Source organism: Leucoraja erinacea, unplaced genomic scaffold (genome assembly GCF_028641065.1).
Source record: "Leucoraja erinacea ecotype New England unplaced genomic scaffold, Leri_hhj_1 Leri_99S, whole genome shotgun sequence".
NCBI classification, from domain to species: Eukaryota; Metazoa; Chordata; class Chondrichthyes; order Rajiformes; family Rajidae; genus Leucoraja; species Leucoraja erinaceus.
The window spans coordinates 313,307-330,982 of NW_026576949.1; the positions used below are offsets into that span (position 1 = coordinate 313,307).

General features: G+C 54.7%; 1 protein-coding gene across 1 annotated transcript in view; it reads right to left on the minus strand.

Moving 5' to 3' along the window:
• Window positions 1-17,676, minus strand: part of spef2 (sperm flagellar 2) — a 154,984-nt gene that overhangs the window by 91,351 nt on the left and 45,957 nt on the right. The window contains 8 exon segments of the mRNA XM_055632007.1: window positions 1,035-1,106; window positions 1,509-1,575; window positions 1,577-1,602; window positions 2,551-2,661; window positions 6,074-6,228; window positions 6,849-6,951; window positions 8,206-8,456; window positions 11,380-11,483. Of these exon segments, the coding sequence (XP_055487982.1) occupies window positions 1,035-1,106; window positions 1,509-1,575; window positions 1,577-1,602; window positions 2,551-2,661; window positions 6,074-6,228; window positions 6,849-6,951; window positions 8,206-8,456; window positions 11,380-11,483 (889 nt within the window).

Sequence of the window (17,676 nt, forward strand, 5' to 3'; positions counted from 1 at the left end):
GTGCAACAATTTTAGCGCTATTGTGTACAATTTTTGCGTAGGTCCGTGATCACATGTAATCACATGGATAGATAGAAACAAGATGAGAGTTTTAGTAATATACTAGACTAAGTGGGACACTGTCACACGGAAGGCCTGGTCCCCCAACGCAATATTTCACCACTCAACCATAAACCCCGCGGGACGCCTAGTCCCCAACGCAACCCATTCCCCAATGCAATATTCTACCCATTCCCCCAACGCATGCCGTTCCCGAACCCAATATTCCAGCACTAACCCATAGCCCCCAACTGCGCAGGGGTGGCTCATTTCCCCTTATTCACCCTCCCTCATTAAACTTTTAAAAATATCCTTGCTGCCAGGAATATAAAATAAAGGGATTGCAACATGTAGCTTGCAATTGCACTTGCCAGAGCTGGCAGGACTCAGTGTTCAGGGATAGCAACATTGTAGCGAGCAGGGCTACAATCCCATTGTGACGTCATAGCTGAAAGTGCCAGTGCAGAAGGACGTTTTTTTTCCACAAATTGGGGTTTTGTGAATTTAAAAATATGAATGACTGCCGCCCCAACTCCGCACGCACGGATACCGGGCCCACTGAGCATGCGTGGGGAAATGGCGTCACTACCGCGTCACCAACGCCATTTTCAATTGTGACGCGGCTGATGGGTCTCCCCGAACTGCGCATGCACGCATTCGTAAATATACAGGTATACTTTTTTTCTGCAAATCATCCCGCGGGCCTAATTCGACCCCTTCCCATCTCCCCATACGCGCGCAGTTGGGGCAGCAGTCGCACATGCACAGTTGGGGAAGGCTTACTGGGCCGGGAAGTTTCCTGAAATTACCCAAAGACAACCAGAATTTCCTGAATTTCGGGGAATTTCCTTCAAAGTGGAAACACTGTCTCACGCTGCCCCCGAGGACCCTGCTCTACCACGCTGCCCCAGCCCTGCTGTTCACAGTGTACGTTGGCTTGGAGCAATGCATTCACCGCGGTGCCCGGTCTGAACCCTCGGCAGCCTCCACCGTACCTGACTTGGATTGCTTCCTGTCACCAGGAGACTCGCCTCCCTTCTTGCCCTTCGCCGAGCTGCTCACCGAATCTGGCGGGAGGAAAATGTTTGACACACACCCATCACATACTGCTGGCACCCATCAGTGGCCCCCTCACCCACTCTCCCCCCTCACCCGTCACTCACTAACTCCCCCCTCACACACACTCCCCCCTCACCCACTCTCCCTCATCACCCACTCTCCCCTCCACACACTCTTCCCCCCTCACACAGCAGTGCCAGTCACTCACTCTGGATCCCACGGGGGGGGCTGTGAGTCACCCACTCTCCCCCCCCCCCCCCCCCCTCACCCCACTCCCCCCCTCACCCACTCTCTCCCTCATCACCCACTGGGGGGGGCCCTCTCCCCGTCACTGGGCCCTGAAGCCTGGGGCTTGTTTTGCTGTGCTGCCCCAGCCATGGTGTGCAGCTGACTGGGAATGGCCATCCTACCTGCTGGAACAGCCGAGCCCCCTTTGCTTTGTTTCCTCTCACGCAGCGACACCTTGTTCTTCTCTTTTGGTGGCACCGGCAACACTCACCGAACCTGCTGGCAAGATCAGTGGCTGAGGAGGCAGCTGGCAGAGGAAGGGGGGGGGGGGGGGCAGAGAGAGGGGCCAAGAGCAGAAGCAGTGCCAGGCTGGGTGGATAGGTGGGGGGCTGTGAGCAGCAGTGCCAGGCCAGGCTGGGGTGGGGGGGGGGGGGGGGGGCTGTGAGCAGCAGTGCCAGGCTGGGTGGGCAGTGTGGGGCTGGGAGCAGAAGCAGGGCCAGGCTAGCTGGGTGGGTGGGGATGGGAGGGGGAAACGTGGGAGAGGTGCATAGTCACGGGGGCGGTTGTTGGTGAGGACACTCTGGGACACACCTCAGAAATACAATACTGGAATGTTAGTAAAATATACAACCCCCATGTATATTTACATATATGATGCGTTAGAGAAGGTTTCGGAGACGGATGCAGGAATGGGCGAACTGCCTGAGGAGGGAAAGGGTGGACAGGCTGGGCTTGTATCTACAGATGTTGGTGGGTGTGTGGAACGAGCAGCCAGTGGAGGTAATTGAGGCAGGGACTACCATAACGTTTAAGAAACAATTAAACAGGTAGATGGATAGGACAGGTTTAGATGGATATGGGCCAAATGCAGGCAGGTGGGACGTGCAGATTGGATATATTGGTCGATGTGGGCAAGTTGGGCCTGTTTCCACGCTGTATCAGTCTATGACATGCCTGAAGATTCAACCTGAACTCAAAGAGGTGCTGAGGTGATTAAAGGGTTCAGTCAGGTAGAGGCACAGAGGCAGGAGAAGTGTTCAGAGGAGAGCAAATGGGACTAAATACAGCAACCAACCAGGCTGCTCAGGTGCAGACTCGGTGGGCTGAAGGAATGCTCACGCTGTATCTCTAAACTAAACACTGAGAGGCCTCGCTGGGAGCAGGCAGACTGTGGGTGATGTGAGAACGAGTGAGCCCAACGTGTCCTCGTGAGCTGACACTCACCTTGTGCTGCAGGAATCCCTTCCTTTGGAGAGGTGTCTGGGGCTTCCTGGGCAGGAGATGGTTCAGCCTGGGCTGGAGGCGGCATCTCCGGAGGCTTCTCAGTCACAGTATCTGGAAATCGGACCCAACACACCGCCGGTGAGGTGAAGGCACTGTCTAACATGGCGGACAAGTTCCACCAAGATCCCGTCGACCGCAATGAGATCAGCAATCGGATAATATGAGCACTGCCCACCGTCCCATTCCCCAGCGTTGCTCATGGAGTCAGAGAGCTGTACAGCAGTAAAACAGGCCCTTCGGCCCACCTTGTACATGCTGACCCAGTTGGCATTCTGAGCTAGTCTCATGGCCCACTGAACTCTTCCTATCTGTGTGCTATATGCCCTTTTACGTGAACAAGCACATACAGCTTCATGGATCAATACAGCTCTGGAACTCTCTGCCACAGAAGGTAGTTGAGGCCAGTTCATTGGCTATATTTAAGATAGAGTTAGATGTGGCCCTTGTGGCTAAAGGGATCAGGGGGTATGGAGAGAAGGCAGGTACAGGATACTGAGTTGGATGATCAGCCATGATCATATTGAATGGCGGTGCAGGCTCAAATGGGAATGGCCTACTCCTACACCTATTTTTCTATGTTTCTATGTTTCTATGACAGGCTCTTCAGCTCACAGTACCTCCCCTAATGCCTTATCACGCCTGTATCGCAATGGCTGTGAATACCTGTGTAGAGCAGGTTAAATTACCAGCCCTCCTTTAATCAGAGGCAGTGCAGCCTTCTCATGATCATACTGTACACTAAGGTGTCACTGGATCAGATGCTCAAATCGCATCGCTGATGAAACATAGAACAGCAGCAACAGGCCCTTCAGCCCACAATGTCTGCACCCACCATGCTACCAGTCTACACAGATTCCACTTGCCAGCAGGTGGTCCGTACCTCTCCATTCTCTGCACCTTCACGCCTCTGTCTAAATGCTTCTTAAATACATTGATTGTAACTGCTCCTCACCTACCCTGGCAGCACGTTCCAGGCACCCACCCATATCTGTGTAAAACACTTGCCCCACACATCTCCTTTAAACGTTCCTGCACTGACCCGAAAGCCATTCCCCATAGTTTTTGACATTCCCCACTGGGGAAATGCAGTGACTCTACCCTAGCTATGCCTTGTACAATTTTATACATATCTATCTGGTCTCCCCTCAACAACTGTTGCACCAGAGAAAAGTCTGTCCAACCGCTCCATATAACTAATGTCCTGTAATCCTGGCGGCATCCTGGTAAACCTCCTCTCCAAAGCTCCCACATTCTTCCTGTAATGGGGCGACCAGATCTGCACAATACTCCAAATGTGGTCTAACCAAAGTTCCAAAAAGCTGCAACATAACTTCCTGACTCTTATACTCATTGCCCCCCATAGATGAAGGCAAGCAAACCATATACTTTAAAGGACACAAAGTGCTGTAGTAACTCAGCAGGTGAGACAGCATCTCTAGAGAACATGCATCTGCTCCCAAGATGAGACGTTCTATTCTAGGTCCTCTATCTTTAGTAAACGTTGTTTTCCCCCCTCACTTCTGTCAGCGATGGATCACTCACACATGTCTCCTCTGTGTCCTGTCGTTCTGCCTTCCCCAGATGGAACAAGGACAGTCCCCTGGTCGTCACCAGCCTCTGCATCCACCACATCATCCTCCGACATTTCAATCACCTCCAACGTGAGCCCACCACTGGTCATATCTTCCCATCTCCACCCTTTTCCGCCTTCCGCAGAGACCACTCCCTCTCCAACTCTCATCCCTCACCTCTTCCCACCCAAACCACAACCTCCCCAGGTACCTTCCCCTGCAACTGCAGGAGATGCAACACCTGCCCTCGTGACCATTCAGCGAACGCTCCAGTCCTTCAAGCTGAGACAGGTTCACATGTACCTCCTCTAATCTCATCTCCTGCATCCGATGTTCCCATGTGGCAAGACCAAACGTAAACTCAACAACCGTTTTCCTGAACACATATGCGCGTCCACCAAGGCCTAGTGGATCTCTCTGTTGCTCCCCCTAAAATCAGTCTGAAGATTCCCGACCCAAAACGTCATTTGTCCATATTCTCCAGAGATGCTGCATGACCTGTTGAGTTACTCCAGCACTTCGACCTTTTGTGCATGAACCAGCTTCTGCAGTTCTGTGTTTCGAGACCATATGCTTTGTTTACCACAAGAGGGCAGCCCTGGCAAAGAATAGTGAACACTGCTGGAGAAACTCAGCAGGTCATGTAACATCTGTGGGCGACTCAGATCTAGACCCTGCATCAGGTTCATGTTCATAAATCATGGGAGCAGAATGCGGCCATTTGGCCCATCGATTGGCACAGGCTTTGTGGGCTGAAGGGCCAGTTCTTGTGCTGTACTGTTCTGCGTTCTGTGCTCTATGACCCGCTGGGTTCCTCCAGCACTTCCAGCCTCTACAGTTTCTTGTGTCTGCAAGTGTTGGAGTCACTGGGCGGGGAGGCTACAGTGTGGAATGGAGACATCAGGGACTGAGCATTCTCACTGGCAATCTTCTAGCCATTCACTATCTCTCCCTGGATCCCATGCGATCTAACCTTCCAGAGCAGCCTACCATGCAGAGCCCAGTCAAATGCCTTGCTGAAATCCATATAAACAACATCTACCACTCTGCCCTCATCAATCTTTATGGTCACACCTTCAAAAGAACTAAGATTCATGTTCATTTGTGATAGGAGCAGAATTAGGACATTTAGCCCACCAAGCCTACTCCGCCATTCAATCATGGCTGATCTATCTTCCCCTTAACCCTGCCTTTTCTCTAATAACCCCTGACACCCGTACTAATCAAGAATCTATCGATCCCTGCCTTAAAAATATCCATGGCCTCGTGAAACCAGGCTTCATACACACAAAATCATGCTGACTATCCCTATCAGCCCTTGTCTATCTAAATGTAATGTATAGCTTATCCCTTTGAATAGTCTCCAGTAACTGTCCAATACTCTCCAGACAAGATTCCGACCAGTATTATCCGATCTGTTGGATAGAATACAAAACAATGCTTTTCACTGTACCTGGGTACACATGAGAATAATAAACCTGAACCTATTCTGCTAATGCCCACACTTGCCTGGGGCTGCACAAGTCCCACCGTACTGCAGTCACAAGCGCATGCTGCACCACCGCACCATCCACAAATGCAGCGACTTGCCCGAACTGCACCAGTGCACCTCTGTTACAGTCACTTGCTGGTCTGCAGTCAACTGCCTGTGGTGCATCACTGCACCGTCAAATGATGCAGACACCAGCCAGTGCTGCACCACTGCACTGACCATCCATGCTGTGGCTGCCGTGCTGCACCGTCCACTCAAGCAGTGCCTGCAGGTGCTGTACCAGCCACTCATGCAATGCCTGCAGATGCTGCACCACTGCACCATCCACCCATGCAGTGGCTGCCGATCGATGTGCTGCGATGCGCTGTGCTGCGCTACTGGAGCTCAGGGTGCAGGTTACCTGGGCTGTGCTTCTTCAGCAGGGCCTGGACAAGCAGCAGCTGCAGCTTCTCCAGCAGCTCGGAGCGCTCCAGCTCGCCGTTCACTTTCACCAGGATGCTCTGCCCCTCTAGCCAATGCTCCAGCTCCGCCCAGTGGTCCAGGAATCCCGCCAGCCTGCCCACACACAGAGAGGTCAACAGAGTGGCATCCACCCTCCCACATCACCCACCCCTCCCCCCACACCTCCTCCCCCACACCACGCATCCCCTCCAGGAACCCCGCCAGCCTGCCCACACACAGAGAGGTCAACAGAGTGGCACCCACCCTCCCACATCACCCACCCCTTCCCCCACACCCCCCTCCCCACACCACGCACCCCCTCCAGGAACCCCGCCAGCCTGCCCACACACAGTGGTTAACAGACTGGTCCCCACTCCACACCCTTGCACACCACCCCACACCTCTCCACACGCACACCCTCCCACACCCACCCCCCAACCCCCACACCCCCGTACCTTTCTCCCCCCACCAACACCCCTTCCCCCCACACCTCTACACACTCACACCACTCCCTCCAGGGACCAGAGCCACTGCCGTTCAGGGTCAATGTCACGACTGCATCGTCCGGGGCTGGGGGGAAAGGGCAGCCTCACCAACGCTGAGGGGGGGGGGGGGGGCAAGGGGCAAACTCAGCAAGGTCGGCGGTCAGAGAGATTGTCCTGTGGGGGGCGGGGGGGGGGGCGTGCGGGTGACCAGGGTGTCCTGTGGGGGTGGGGGATGTTGACGGCACTCACCGGGGCAGCAGCACCTGTTCCTGTGCTGAGGGGGGGCTCTCAGTGTCATCCAGCCCGACATGTTCTTCCCGCAGACTGGGGGCTTCCTGCGCCTCTGCACACCCTGTGGCACGCAGGACACACAACATCAACAGAACACACGCAATAACCGCACACGCTGTAACACGCAGGACACACAACGTCAACACACAGCACATGCAACATCTGCACATGCTATAACATGCAGGACACACAACATCATCACACAGGACACGCAACATCTACACACGCACATGCTATGACACACAGAACACACAACGTCAACACAGAGCACACGCAATAACTGCACACGCTATAACATGCAGGACACACAACATCATCACACAGGACACGCAACATCTGCACACGCACACGCACACGCTATGACACACAGAACACACAATGTCAACGCACAGTACACGCAACACCCGCACACGCTGTAACACGCAGGACACACAACCTCTACACCCGCACACGCTGTAACACGCAGGACACACAACATCAACACACAGCATGCGGGACCTCCGCACCTGCACACACTGTAACACACGACACGCAACATCAACACACAACCTCCGCACCAGCAAAGGCTGTAACATGCAGGCCACACAACATCAACACACAGCACATGCAACCTCTGCACCCACACATGCTGTAACACGCAGGGCACGCAAAATCTGCACCTGCACATGCTGTAACATGCAAAACACACAACATCAACACGCAGCACACGCAACCTCTGCCCCCGCACACACTGTAACACATGACACGCAACATAACACACAACCTCCACACCAGCACATGCTGTAACATGCAGCACACGCACCATCAACACGCAACCTCCGCACCCGCACATGCTGTAACACGCAGCACAGACAATCTCTGCACCCGCACACACTGTAACATGCAGGACATGCACAATGTGAACATGCAGCACACGCAACCTCCACACCCGCACATGCTGTAACATGCAGGACACGCAACAACAACATGCAGCCTATACAACTTCTGCACCCACACACTAACACGCACAACGCCAACACGCAGCTCATGCAACCTCCGCACATGCTGTAACACGCAGGACACGCAACGTGAACACACATCACACAGGCAACCTCCGCACGCACTAACACGCAGGATACATGTCGTCAACTTGCGGGACAAGTGACATGGGCCGCGGGCAAACGACATACAATATCCAAATGCAACGCTGACACGCACCTTCCCTCTGAGGCCATGTAAACCTGCCCCCCCCTCGTCACAAATGCACAAATGCTGCCCTGACCCCACCACCCCTCCACCACCAGACACAGTCCTCTTTCCCCACACCCCCATGTACCTGGGTGCAAGTGGCGAGTCAGCGCGGTGTTGTCAGAAACGTCCAGCAGGATGACGATATCCAGGGCAGGGCGGGGAGGTGGCGGCTCCTCGGGTGCTTTGGGATCCACCACCAGCTTGGTCTTGGACCTCTTGGTCTTGGCCGCGGTCGTGTCAGGGTGGACGCCGGTGAGTGCCTTCTCCAGCAGCTTGGCCTGGCCCAAGGTCATGGGGAAACCATCCAGGATCCAGCCGCACCCCACCGGCAGCCGTCTGCAATGGGAGGCCAGGCGGAGAGCTTAGTGCCGCTGCTGACTACCAGCACCGCCTTTACACACTGAGTCAGGCAGGCAACAGGGAAACAGGCCCTTCAGCCCAGATTACCCACATCCACCATGCCGAGACCCACCATGCCCACACCCACCACCATGCCTATACCCACCACTATGCCCACACCCACCCCACACCCACCACCATGCCCACACCCACCACTAAGCCCACACCCACCACCATTCCCCCACACCCACCACCACCACCCACCATGCCCCACCCCCCACCATGCCCCACACCCACCACCATGCCCACACCCACCCACCACCATGCCCACACCCACCACCATGCCCCACACCACCACCATGCCCACACCCACACCATGCCCACACCCACCATGCCCACACCCACCACCATGCCCACACCCACCATGCCCACACCCACCACTATGCCCACACCCACCATGCCCACACCCACCACCATGCCCCCACACCCACCATGCCCCACCCACCACCATTCCCCCACACCCACCACTATGCCCACACCCACCATCATGCCCACACCCACCATGCCCACCCACCACCATTCCCCCCACCCCACCACCTATGCCCACACCCACCACCATGCCCCACACACCACCATGCCCACACCACACCATGCCCACACCCACCCATGCCCCACCCACCACCATGCCCACACCCACCATCATGCCCCAACCCACCACCACATGCCCCACACCCACCATCATACCCACACAACCCACCATGCCCACCCCACGCCCACCATGCCCACACCCACCACCATGCCCACACCCACCATCATGCCCCACACCCCCACCATTCCCACACACCACCACCATGCCCACACCCCACCATGCCCACATCCACCACCATGCCCACACCCACCACCATGCCCACACCCACCACTATGCCCACATCCACCACAATGCTCACACCCACCACATGCCCATGCCCACACCCCACCACCATGCCCACACCCACCACCATGCCCACACACCCACCATCATGCCCACACCCACCATGCCCACATCCACCACCATGCCCACATCCACCACCATGCCCACATCCACACCATGCCCACATCCACTACCATGCCCACACCCACCACCATGCCCACACCCACCACCATGCCCACACCCACCACCATGCCCACACCCATCATGCCCACATCCACCACCATGCCCACACCCACCACCATGCCTCACCCACCATCATGCCCACACCCCCACCATGCCCACACCCACCACCATGCCCACACCCACCACCATGCCCAAACCCACCACCATGCCCACACCCACCACCATGCCCACACACCACCACTATGCCCACACCCCACCACCATTCCCCCACACACCACCACTATGCCCACACCCACCACCATTCCCCCACACCCACCACATGCCCACACCCACCACTATGCCCACACCCACCACAATGCCTACACCCACCACACAATGCCCACACCCACCACCATGCCCACACACCACCATTCCCCCACACCCACCACCATGCCCACACCCACCACTATGCCCACACCCACCACCATGCCCACCCACACCCACCACCATGCCCACACCCACCATGCCCACACCCACCACCATGCCCACACCCACCACCATGCCCACACCCACCACTATGCCCACACCCACCACCATGCCCACACACCCACCATGCCCACACCACCACCATCCCCCCACCACCCACATGCCCACACCCACCACTATGCCCACACCCACCACCATTCCCCCACACCACCACCATGCCCACACACCCACCATGCCCACACCCACCATGCCCACACCCACCACCATGCCCATACCCACCACCATGCCCACAACCACCACCATGCCCACACCCACCACCATGCCCACACCCACCACCATGACCACACCCACCACTATGCCTACACCCACCACTATGCCTACACCCACCAACCACTATGCCCACACCCACCACCATGCCCACACCCACCATGCCCACACCCACCACCATGCCCACACCCACCATGTCCACACCCACCACCATGCCCACACCCAACATGTCCACACCCACCACCATGCCCACATCCACCATGCCCACACCCACCACCATGCCCACACCCGCCACCATGCCCACATCCACCATGCCCCACACGCACCACCATGCCCACACTCACCATGCCCACACCCACCACCATTCCCCACACCCACCACCATGGCCACACCCACCACATTCCCACACCCACCACCATGGCCACACCCACCACCATGCCCCACACCCACCACCATGCCCACACCCACCATGCCCACACCCACCACCATGCCCACACCCACCATTCCCACACCCACCACCATGCCCACACCCACCATGCCCCACACCCACCATGCCCACACACCCACAATCATGCCCACACCCACCATGCCCAAACCCACCACCATGCCCACACCCACCACCATGCCCACACCCACCATGCCCAACCATGCCCACACCCACCATGATCCCACACCCTACATGCCCACATCCACCACCATGCCCACACCCACCATGCCCCATCTACCATCTGCCGTGAAACCTTTCCTATCCATATACCTGTCTAAATATAAATATTATGTTATTATTATGTTACATGCCTCAACTACATCCTCTGGCAGTTCGTTCCATACAACCATCACCATCTGAGTGGAAAATGGGTAATCTTTCCCCCCTCATCTCAAACCTGTGTCCTCTAGTTCCTGAATCCCCGAATCCCCTACTCTGGGTAAAAGACAGTATATTCACCCTATCTGTTCCCGTCATTATCCCATACACCTCTATAAGTCACCCCTCATCATCCATTTATTTATTAAAGCCTCGGTGCCCACTCTGACTCACAGCAGAAGCAGCAGCTCAGCACATTCACACAGCATCCACTGCGTCTCTGCACTCACCGCAGGTACTCGGTCATGATCTCCACCAACAACTGGTCAGGAACACTCTCCCCTTTCTTCAGAATGTCGGCAGCTCTCTGTCCCAGTTTGGCTCTTGCACTGAGCTGTTGGCCAAACACCAATATATGAGTGACCACGTTAAGAGAGGCATGAGTGTTTTATTGTCATGTGTCCCAGATAGAACAATGAACAATACTTGCAACAGCACAACAGATTATGTAAATATAGTACTGTAAACATTATAATAAACCAGGAAAAAAGTGCAGTTCAAGGTGTATACACATATGAACACATACACACAAATATATATATGTATACTAGACCAAGTGCAGACCCGTTGGGTCTGTTTCCCCAACGGCGTTTGTGGGGGGGGGTGGGGGGGGCTGAGGCATCACATTCACATTAACCACCCCCCCCAAACACACAGGTGGGGGGGGGGGGGGGGGGGGTGAGACGAGGGAAGGGAGGGGAGAGGAGGAGGAGGAAACGGGACAGATTGGGGAGGGAAAGGAGAGAGGGGGGGTAGGGGGTGAGAGTGGGGGATGGGGAGAGAGATGTGGGTGAGGGGGGGGGATGGGGAGGGAGGGGAGGATGGAGAGAAGGGGAGAGGGGTGGTTAGAGAGAGGGGGAAAGAGTGGGAGGAGGGAGGGAGGGGGAAGGGGGAAGAGAAGTGAAGTGGAAGAGAGGGAGGAGAGAGGGATGGGGGGGGAGAGAGAGATGTGGGGGGGAGGGATGGGGACGGAGAGGAGGAAGGGAGGGGGTAAGAGTGTGGGGGGAGGGGGAAGAGTGTGGAGGGAGGGGGAAAGAGTGTGGGAGGGGGAGGGGGGGGAGAGAGGTGGGCGAGAGGGGGGAAAGAGTGGGGAGGGATAGTGGGAGGGGGGAGAGGTGGAAGAGGTGGGGAGGGTCAGAAGGGTAGGGGGAAGGGGTGGGGGTGGAGAGGGGAGGGAGGGGGAGAGAGAGGGGGGGGGGGGGAAGGGGTGGGGTGAGGGGTGAGGGTGAGAAGTGGAAGAGGGGGGAGGGGAGGGAGAGGTAGGGGGGAGTGGTGGAAGAGGGACATAGGGGTAGGGGGAAGGGGATAGGGTAGAGAGTGAAGGGGGGTAGGGGAGAGAGGGATGGGTGGTAGAGGGAGAGGGGTGAGAAGAGGGAAAATTAGAAACATAGAAATCAGGTGCAGGAGTAGGCCATTCGGCCCTTCGAGCCTGCACCTCCAGTCAATATGATCATGGCTGATCATCCAACTCAGTATCCTGTATTTGCCTTCTCTCCACACCCCCTGATCCCTTTAGCCACAAGGGCCGTATCTAACTCCCTCTTAAATATAGCCAATGAACAGGCCTCAACTACCTTCTGTGGCAGTGAATTCCAGAGATTCACCACTCTCTGTGTGTAAAATGTTTTTCTCATCTCGGTCCTAGAAGATTTCCCCCTTATCCTTAAACTGTGACCCCTTGTTCTGGACTTCCCCAACATCGGTTTCTATAAGATCCCCCCTCAATCTTCTAAAATCTAGCGAGTACAAGCCGAGTCTATCCAGTCTTTCTTCATATGAAAGTCCTGACATCTCAGGAATCAGTCTGGTGAACCTTCTCTGTACTCCCTCTATGGCAACAATGTCTTTGAGCATTGGGCATTGTGACATCACACGATGGAACTTTCACCATGGGCTGGGGCTGGTGCAAAGGCATATGTAAATGGCCTAAATGGCCAATCCATTCCGATTGGACATATGTGAGCATTGGGCATTGTGACATCACACGATGGAACGAATCAAAATGAAGAAAGGCAGCCGGAAGCCGGACAGACGGACGGCAGGCAACAGGCACACAGTTTTATATAATAACTAGAGCAAAGAGCAGACCCGTTGGGGTTGTTTACCCAAACGCGCGTTTGCGTGCATCACACTCACACTAACCAACCCCCACACACACAGGCGGGAGGGTGGGAGAGGGGAGGGTGAGAAGAGGGGAAAGGGGGAGAAGAGGGGAGGGAGGGGAGAGGAGGAGGAGGAAACAGGACAGATTTGGGAGGGAAAGGAGAGCGGGGTAGAGGGTGAGAGAGGGGGGAGGTGGGGGGAGAGAGATGTAGGGGAGGGGGAGAGGATGGGGAGGTAGGGGAGGAGGGAGGAGGGGGAGGGAGGGGGGTAGAGGGGGGGGGAGAACGGGGGGAAAGAGTGGGGAGGGAGAGTGGAGGGGGAAGGGGGTGGGGGGGGAGAGAGGGAAGGGAATAGGGTAGGGAGTGAAGGGGAGTGGGGAAGAGAGTGATGGGTGGCAGAGGGAGAGGGGTGAGAAGTGGGAAACTTAGAAACATAGAAATCAGGTGCAGGAGTAGGCCATTCGGTCCTTCGAGCCTGCACCTCCAGTCAATATGATCATGGCTGATCATCCAACTCAGTATCCTGTATTTGCCTTCTCTCCACACCCCCTGATCCCTTTAGCCACAAGGGCCGTATCTAACTCCCTCTTAAATATAGCCAATGAACAGGCCTCAACTACCTTCTGTGGCAGTGAATTCCAGAGATTCACCACTCTCTGTGTGTAAAATGTTTTTCTCATCTCGGTCCTAGAAGATTTCCCCCTTATCCTTAAACTGTGACCCCTTGTTCTGGACTTCCCCAACATCGGTTTCTATAAGATCCCCCCTCAATCTTCTAAAATCTAGCGAGTACAAGCTGAGTCTATCCAGTCTTTCTTCATATGAAAGTCCTGACATCTCAGGAATCAGTCTGCTGAACCTTCTCTGTACTCCCTCTATGGCAAGAATGTCTTTGAGCATTGGGCATTGTGACATCACACGATGGAACGTTCACCATGGGCTGGGGCTCCTGCAAAGGCATATGTAAATGGATCCATTCCGATTGGACATATGTGAGCATTGGGCATTGTGACATCACACGATGGAACGAATCAAAATGAAGAAAGGCAGCCGGCAGCCGGACGACGGACGGCAGGCAACAGGCACACAGTTTTATATAATAACTAGACCAAGTGCAGACCCGTTGGTCCGACGGCGTTTTTGTGGGGGGTGGGGGGGGGGGGGGGCTGCAGTATCAAAACTCACATTAACCACCCCCCAAACACAAAGGTGGGGGGGGGGGGGGGGGGGAAGAGGGAAGGAGGGAGGGAGGAGGAGGAGGAGGAGGGAAACAGGACAGATTTTGGGAGGGAAAGGAGAGCGGGGGTAGAGGGTGAGAGGGGAGAGGGGGATGGGGAGAGAGATGTGGGGGAGGGAGAGGATGGGGGAGGTAGGGGAAGAGGGAGGGGGGGGAAGAGGGGGTGGGGGGAGAGAGGGGAAAGAGTGGGGAGGGAGAGTGGAGGGGGAAGGGGCAGAGGTGGAAGAGTTGGGAGGGAGGAGGATAGGGGTAGGGGGAGTGATGGAAGAGGGACAGAGGGGTAGGAGGATGGGGAGAGGGAAGGGGTGGCGTAGTGAGGGAAGGGGGTTGGGGGATAGAGATGGGTGGGAGAGGGAGAGGAATGAGGAGAGGGAAAGATAGAACCATAGAAATTAAGTGCAAGAGTAGGCCATTCGGCCCTTCGAGCCTGCACCGCCATTCAATATGATCGTGGCTGATCATCCAACTCAGTATCCTGCACCTGCCTTCGCTCCATACCGCCTGATACCTTTAGCCACAAGGGCCACATCTAACTCCTTCTTAAATATAGCCAACAAATTGGCCTCAACTACCTTCTGTGGCAGAGAATCCAGAGATTCACCACTCTCTATATGAAAAATGTTTTTCTCATCTCTGTCCTAAAGCATTTCCCCCTTATCTTTAAACTGTGACCCCTTGTTCTGGACTTCCCCAACATCTTGAACAATGTTCCTGCATTTAGCCTGTCCAACCCCTTAAGAATTTTGTGCGTTTCTATAAGATCCGCCCTCAATCTTCTAAATTCTAGTGTGTACAAGCCAAGTCTATCCAGTCTTTCTTCATATGAAAGTCCTGACATCCCAGGAATCAGTCTGGTGAACCTTCTCTGTACTCCTTCTATGGCAACAATGTCTTTGAACATTGGGCATTGTGATTTGATTAAAAATGTGTACTTAAACACGACAAAATGTAATGAGGAACGGATACTTAGAAAGAAAAGTGAAATCTCTACCGAAATGGAAAATATGTCGGCGATTCTGCGTCTGGTTTCAGAGTTGCAGTGAATCAAAGGAAGAAAGTCCGATTGGACATCTGTGAGCATTGGGCATTGTGACATCACATAATGGAAACAAATCAAAAGGAAGAAAGGCAGCCGGCAGCCGGACGGCAGGCCGGCAGCCAGACTTTTATATAATAACTAGACCAAGTGCAGACCCGTTGGGTCTGCTCCCCCAATGGTGTGATTCCCCCAACCCAATATTCCACCATGCACCCGTCTCCTCCAATGGAACTGAAGCCGTTGCCAAATGTAAGTTTCCAGCACTCCCCTGCCTCCCTCAATTGCACCTCCCCTGCCTGCTGCAGCAGTGAAAAGTTCAGTGTTCCTGTCTTGCAACTTTGTTTCGAAGTGTGTTGGAAGCTGACAGGATGGAGCAGCGAATCAAAAGGAAGAAAGGCAGCTGGCAGCCGGACGGCAGGCGGCAGCCACGGACTTTTATATATATACTAGACCAAGTGCAGACCCGTTGGGTCTGCTCCCCCAATGGTGTGATTCCCCCAACCCAATATTCCACCATGCACCCGTCTCCTCCAATGGAACTGAAGCCGTTCTCAAAAGTAAGATTCCAGCACTGCCCTGCCTCTTGAAAAAAAAATCCATTGACACCTCCCCTGCCTGCTGCAGCAGTGAAAAGTTCAGTGTTCCTGTCTTGCAACTTTGTTTCGAAGTGTGTTGGAAGCTGATAGGAAGGAGCAGCCGTCAACGAATCAAAAGGCAGGAAGGGATCCGTAATGCAGGCGGACGGATTTGAGTTTTAGATAGATAGAAAGATAGAAAGATAGATAGATAGATAGATAGATAGATAGATAGATAGATAGATAGATAGATAGATAGATAGATAGATAGATAGATAGATAGATAGATAGATAGATAGATAGATAGATATACACATGGGAAAATGGAGGATGCCTGTTTAAAACATCTGTAAAACCTGTTTGGCATCTTTTGCAAATAGCTTCAGGACCATGACATATGGATGGCTCCAGAATGTTTGTGGCTTGGGATGGGGTTAAATAGAGTTTGCTGTCCAGATGGCCTGCAATTGTTAATATTTATGAGATTTTGCAGGAGCTCAGTCCTGTTGCAAATGCATGCTTGGGATTGGTTGGTGAAATGATGGGATACATAATGTTGCAGAGTCTTCCCGCTGCTAATTGTGATTGGTCCAGGAGAGGTTCCTCACCAAAGGTGTTTCTTCTTTACCCCGGTGGTTGCCCCCCCCCCCCCCCCCCCCCGCCCCACCCCCTCACTACCATGTATTTTCATGCCCATGGTTTGTAAAGGTATAAAAGAGTGGGGAGCACATTGGGGTGTTCAGATCTTCTGGGTTGTATGTCCTATTTGCGCCAGGCTGTTGGGCTCGAATAAGTAGAGACAAGGATCGGACCTGTGGTATTGGTATAGGTATTGTTTTGGTGTTGGTATTGTGCACAATTTTACTTCAGAGTCACGTGAGTGACTATGTGAAGAACCCCGTACAGCCGCACATCCATCATTACGTCAGGCGCATTGGTGCAGGCGACAGGTTGGAGCAGCAGGAGCTTCTCCAGCGGGTAAGTTTAAACTTCAGGTAAGCTGGTATTTCTTACCTGTTTTGTTTCCTTGCAGGAACCTCTTGTTCCAGAGGCTTCCTGCCGGATGATTCACGACGACCGACGAGGGAACCAGCTATGGGCTGTGGGGAAACCCCGGTTCTCGCCGCGGGCGCGGATAGCTGGGAATGCCGGGTTTCGTGAAGTCGGTCGCTGACGGGGTGGTCAGTGACTTTAGGCGCTCCGGGTGCCGGGAGGGTTTCCTTCCGATAGGCACATAGACGCTGGGGTTCCCGGGCAGGGGACCTCCAGTAGACCTAGTTCCGGGAGGGCTTCCCTCCAATATAAATATAAAGGCTGGGGTTCCCGGGGAGGGGACCTCCAGTAGACCGGGTGTCGGGAGGGTTTTCCCTCCGATATAATATAGATGCTGGGTGTCGAGAGGTTTTCCCCCGATTTACACATAGATGCTGGGGTCCCCAGGAAATGGGTTTAACGGACCGGAACGGTCAACCCTGGTGCTGGTAGGGTGTTCTGCCTCTGGTAATATATATGGGCACTGGGATTCCCGGGGGAGGGGATATCCACCAGCAATGCGGTGCCCAGGCCGCAGAGGT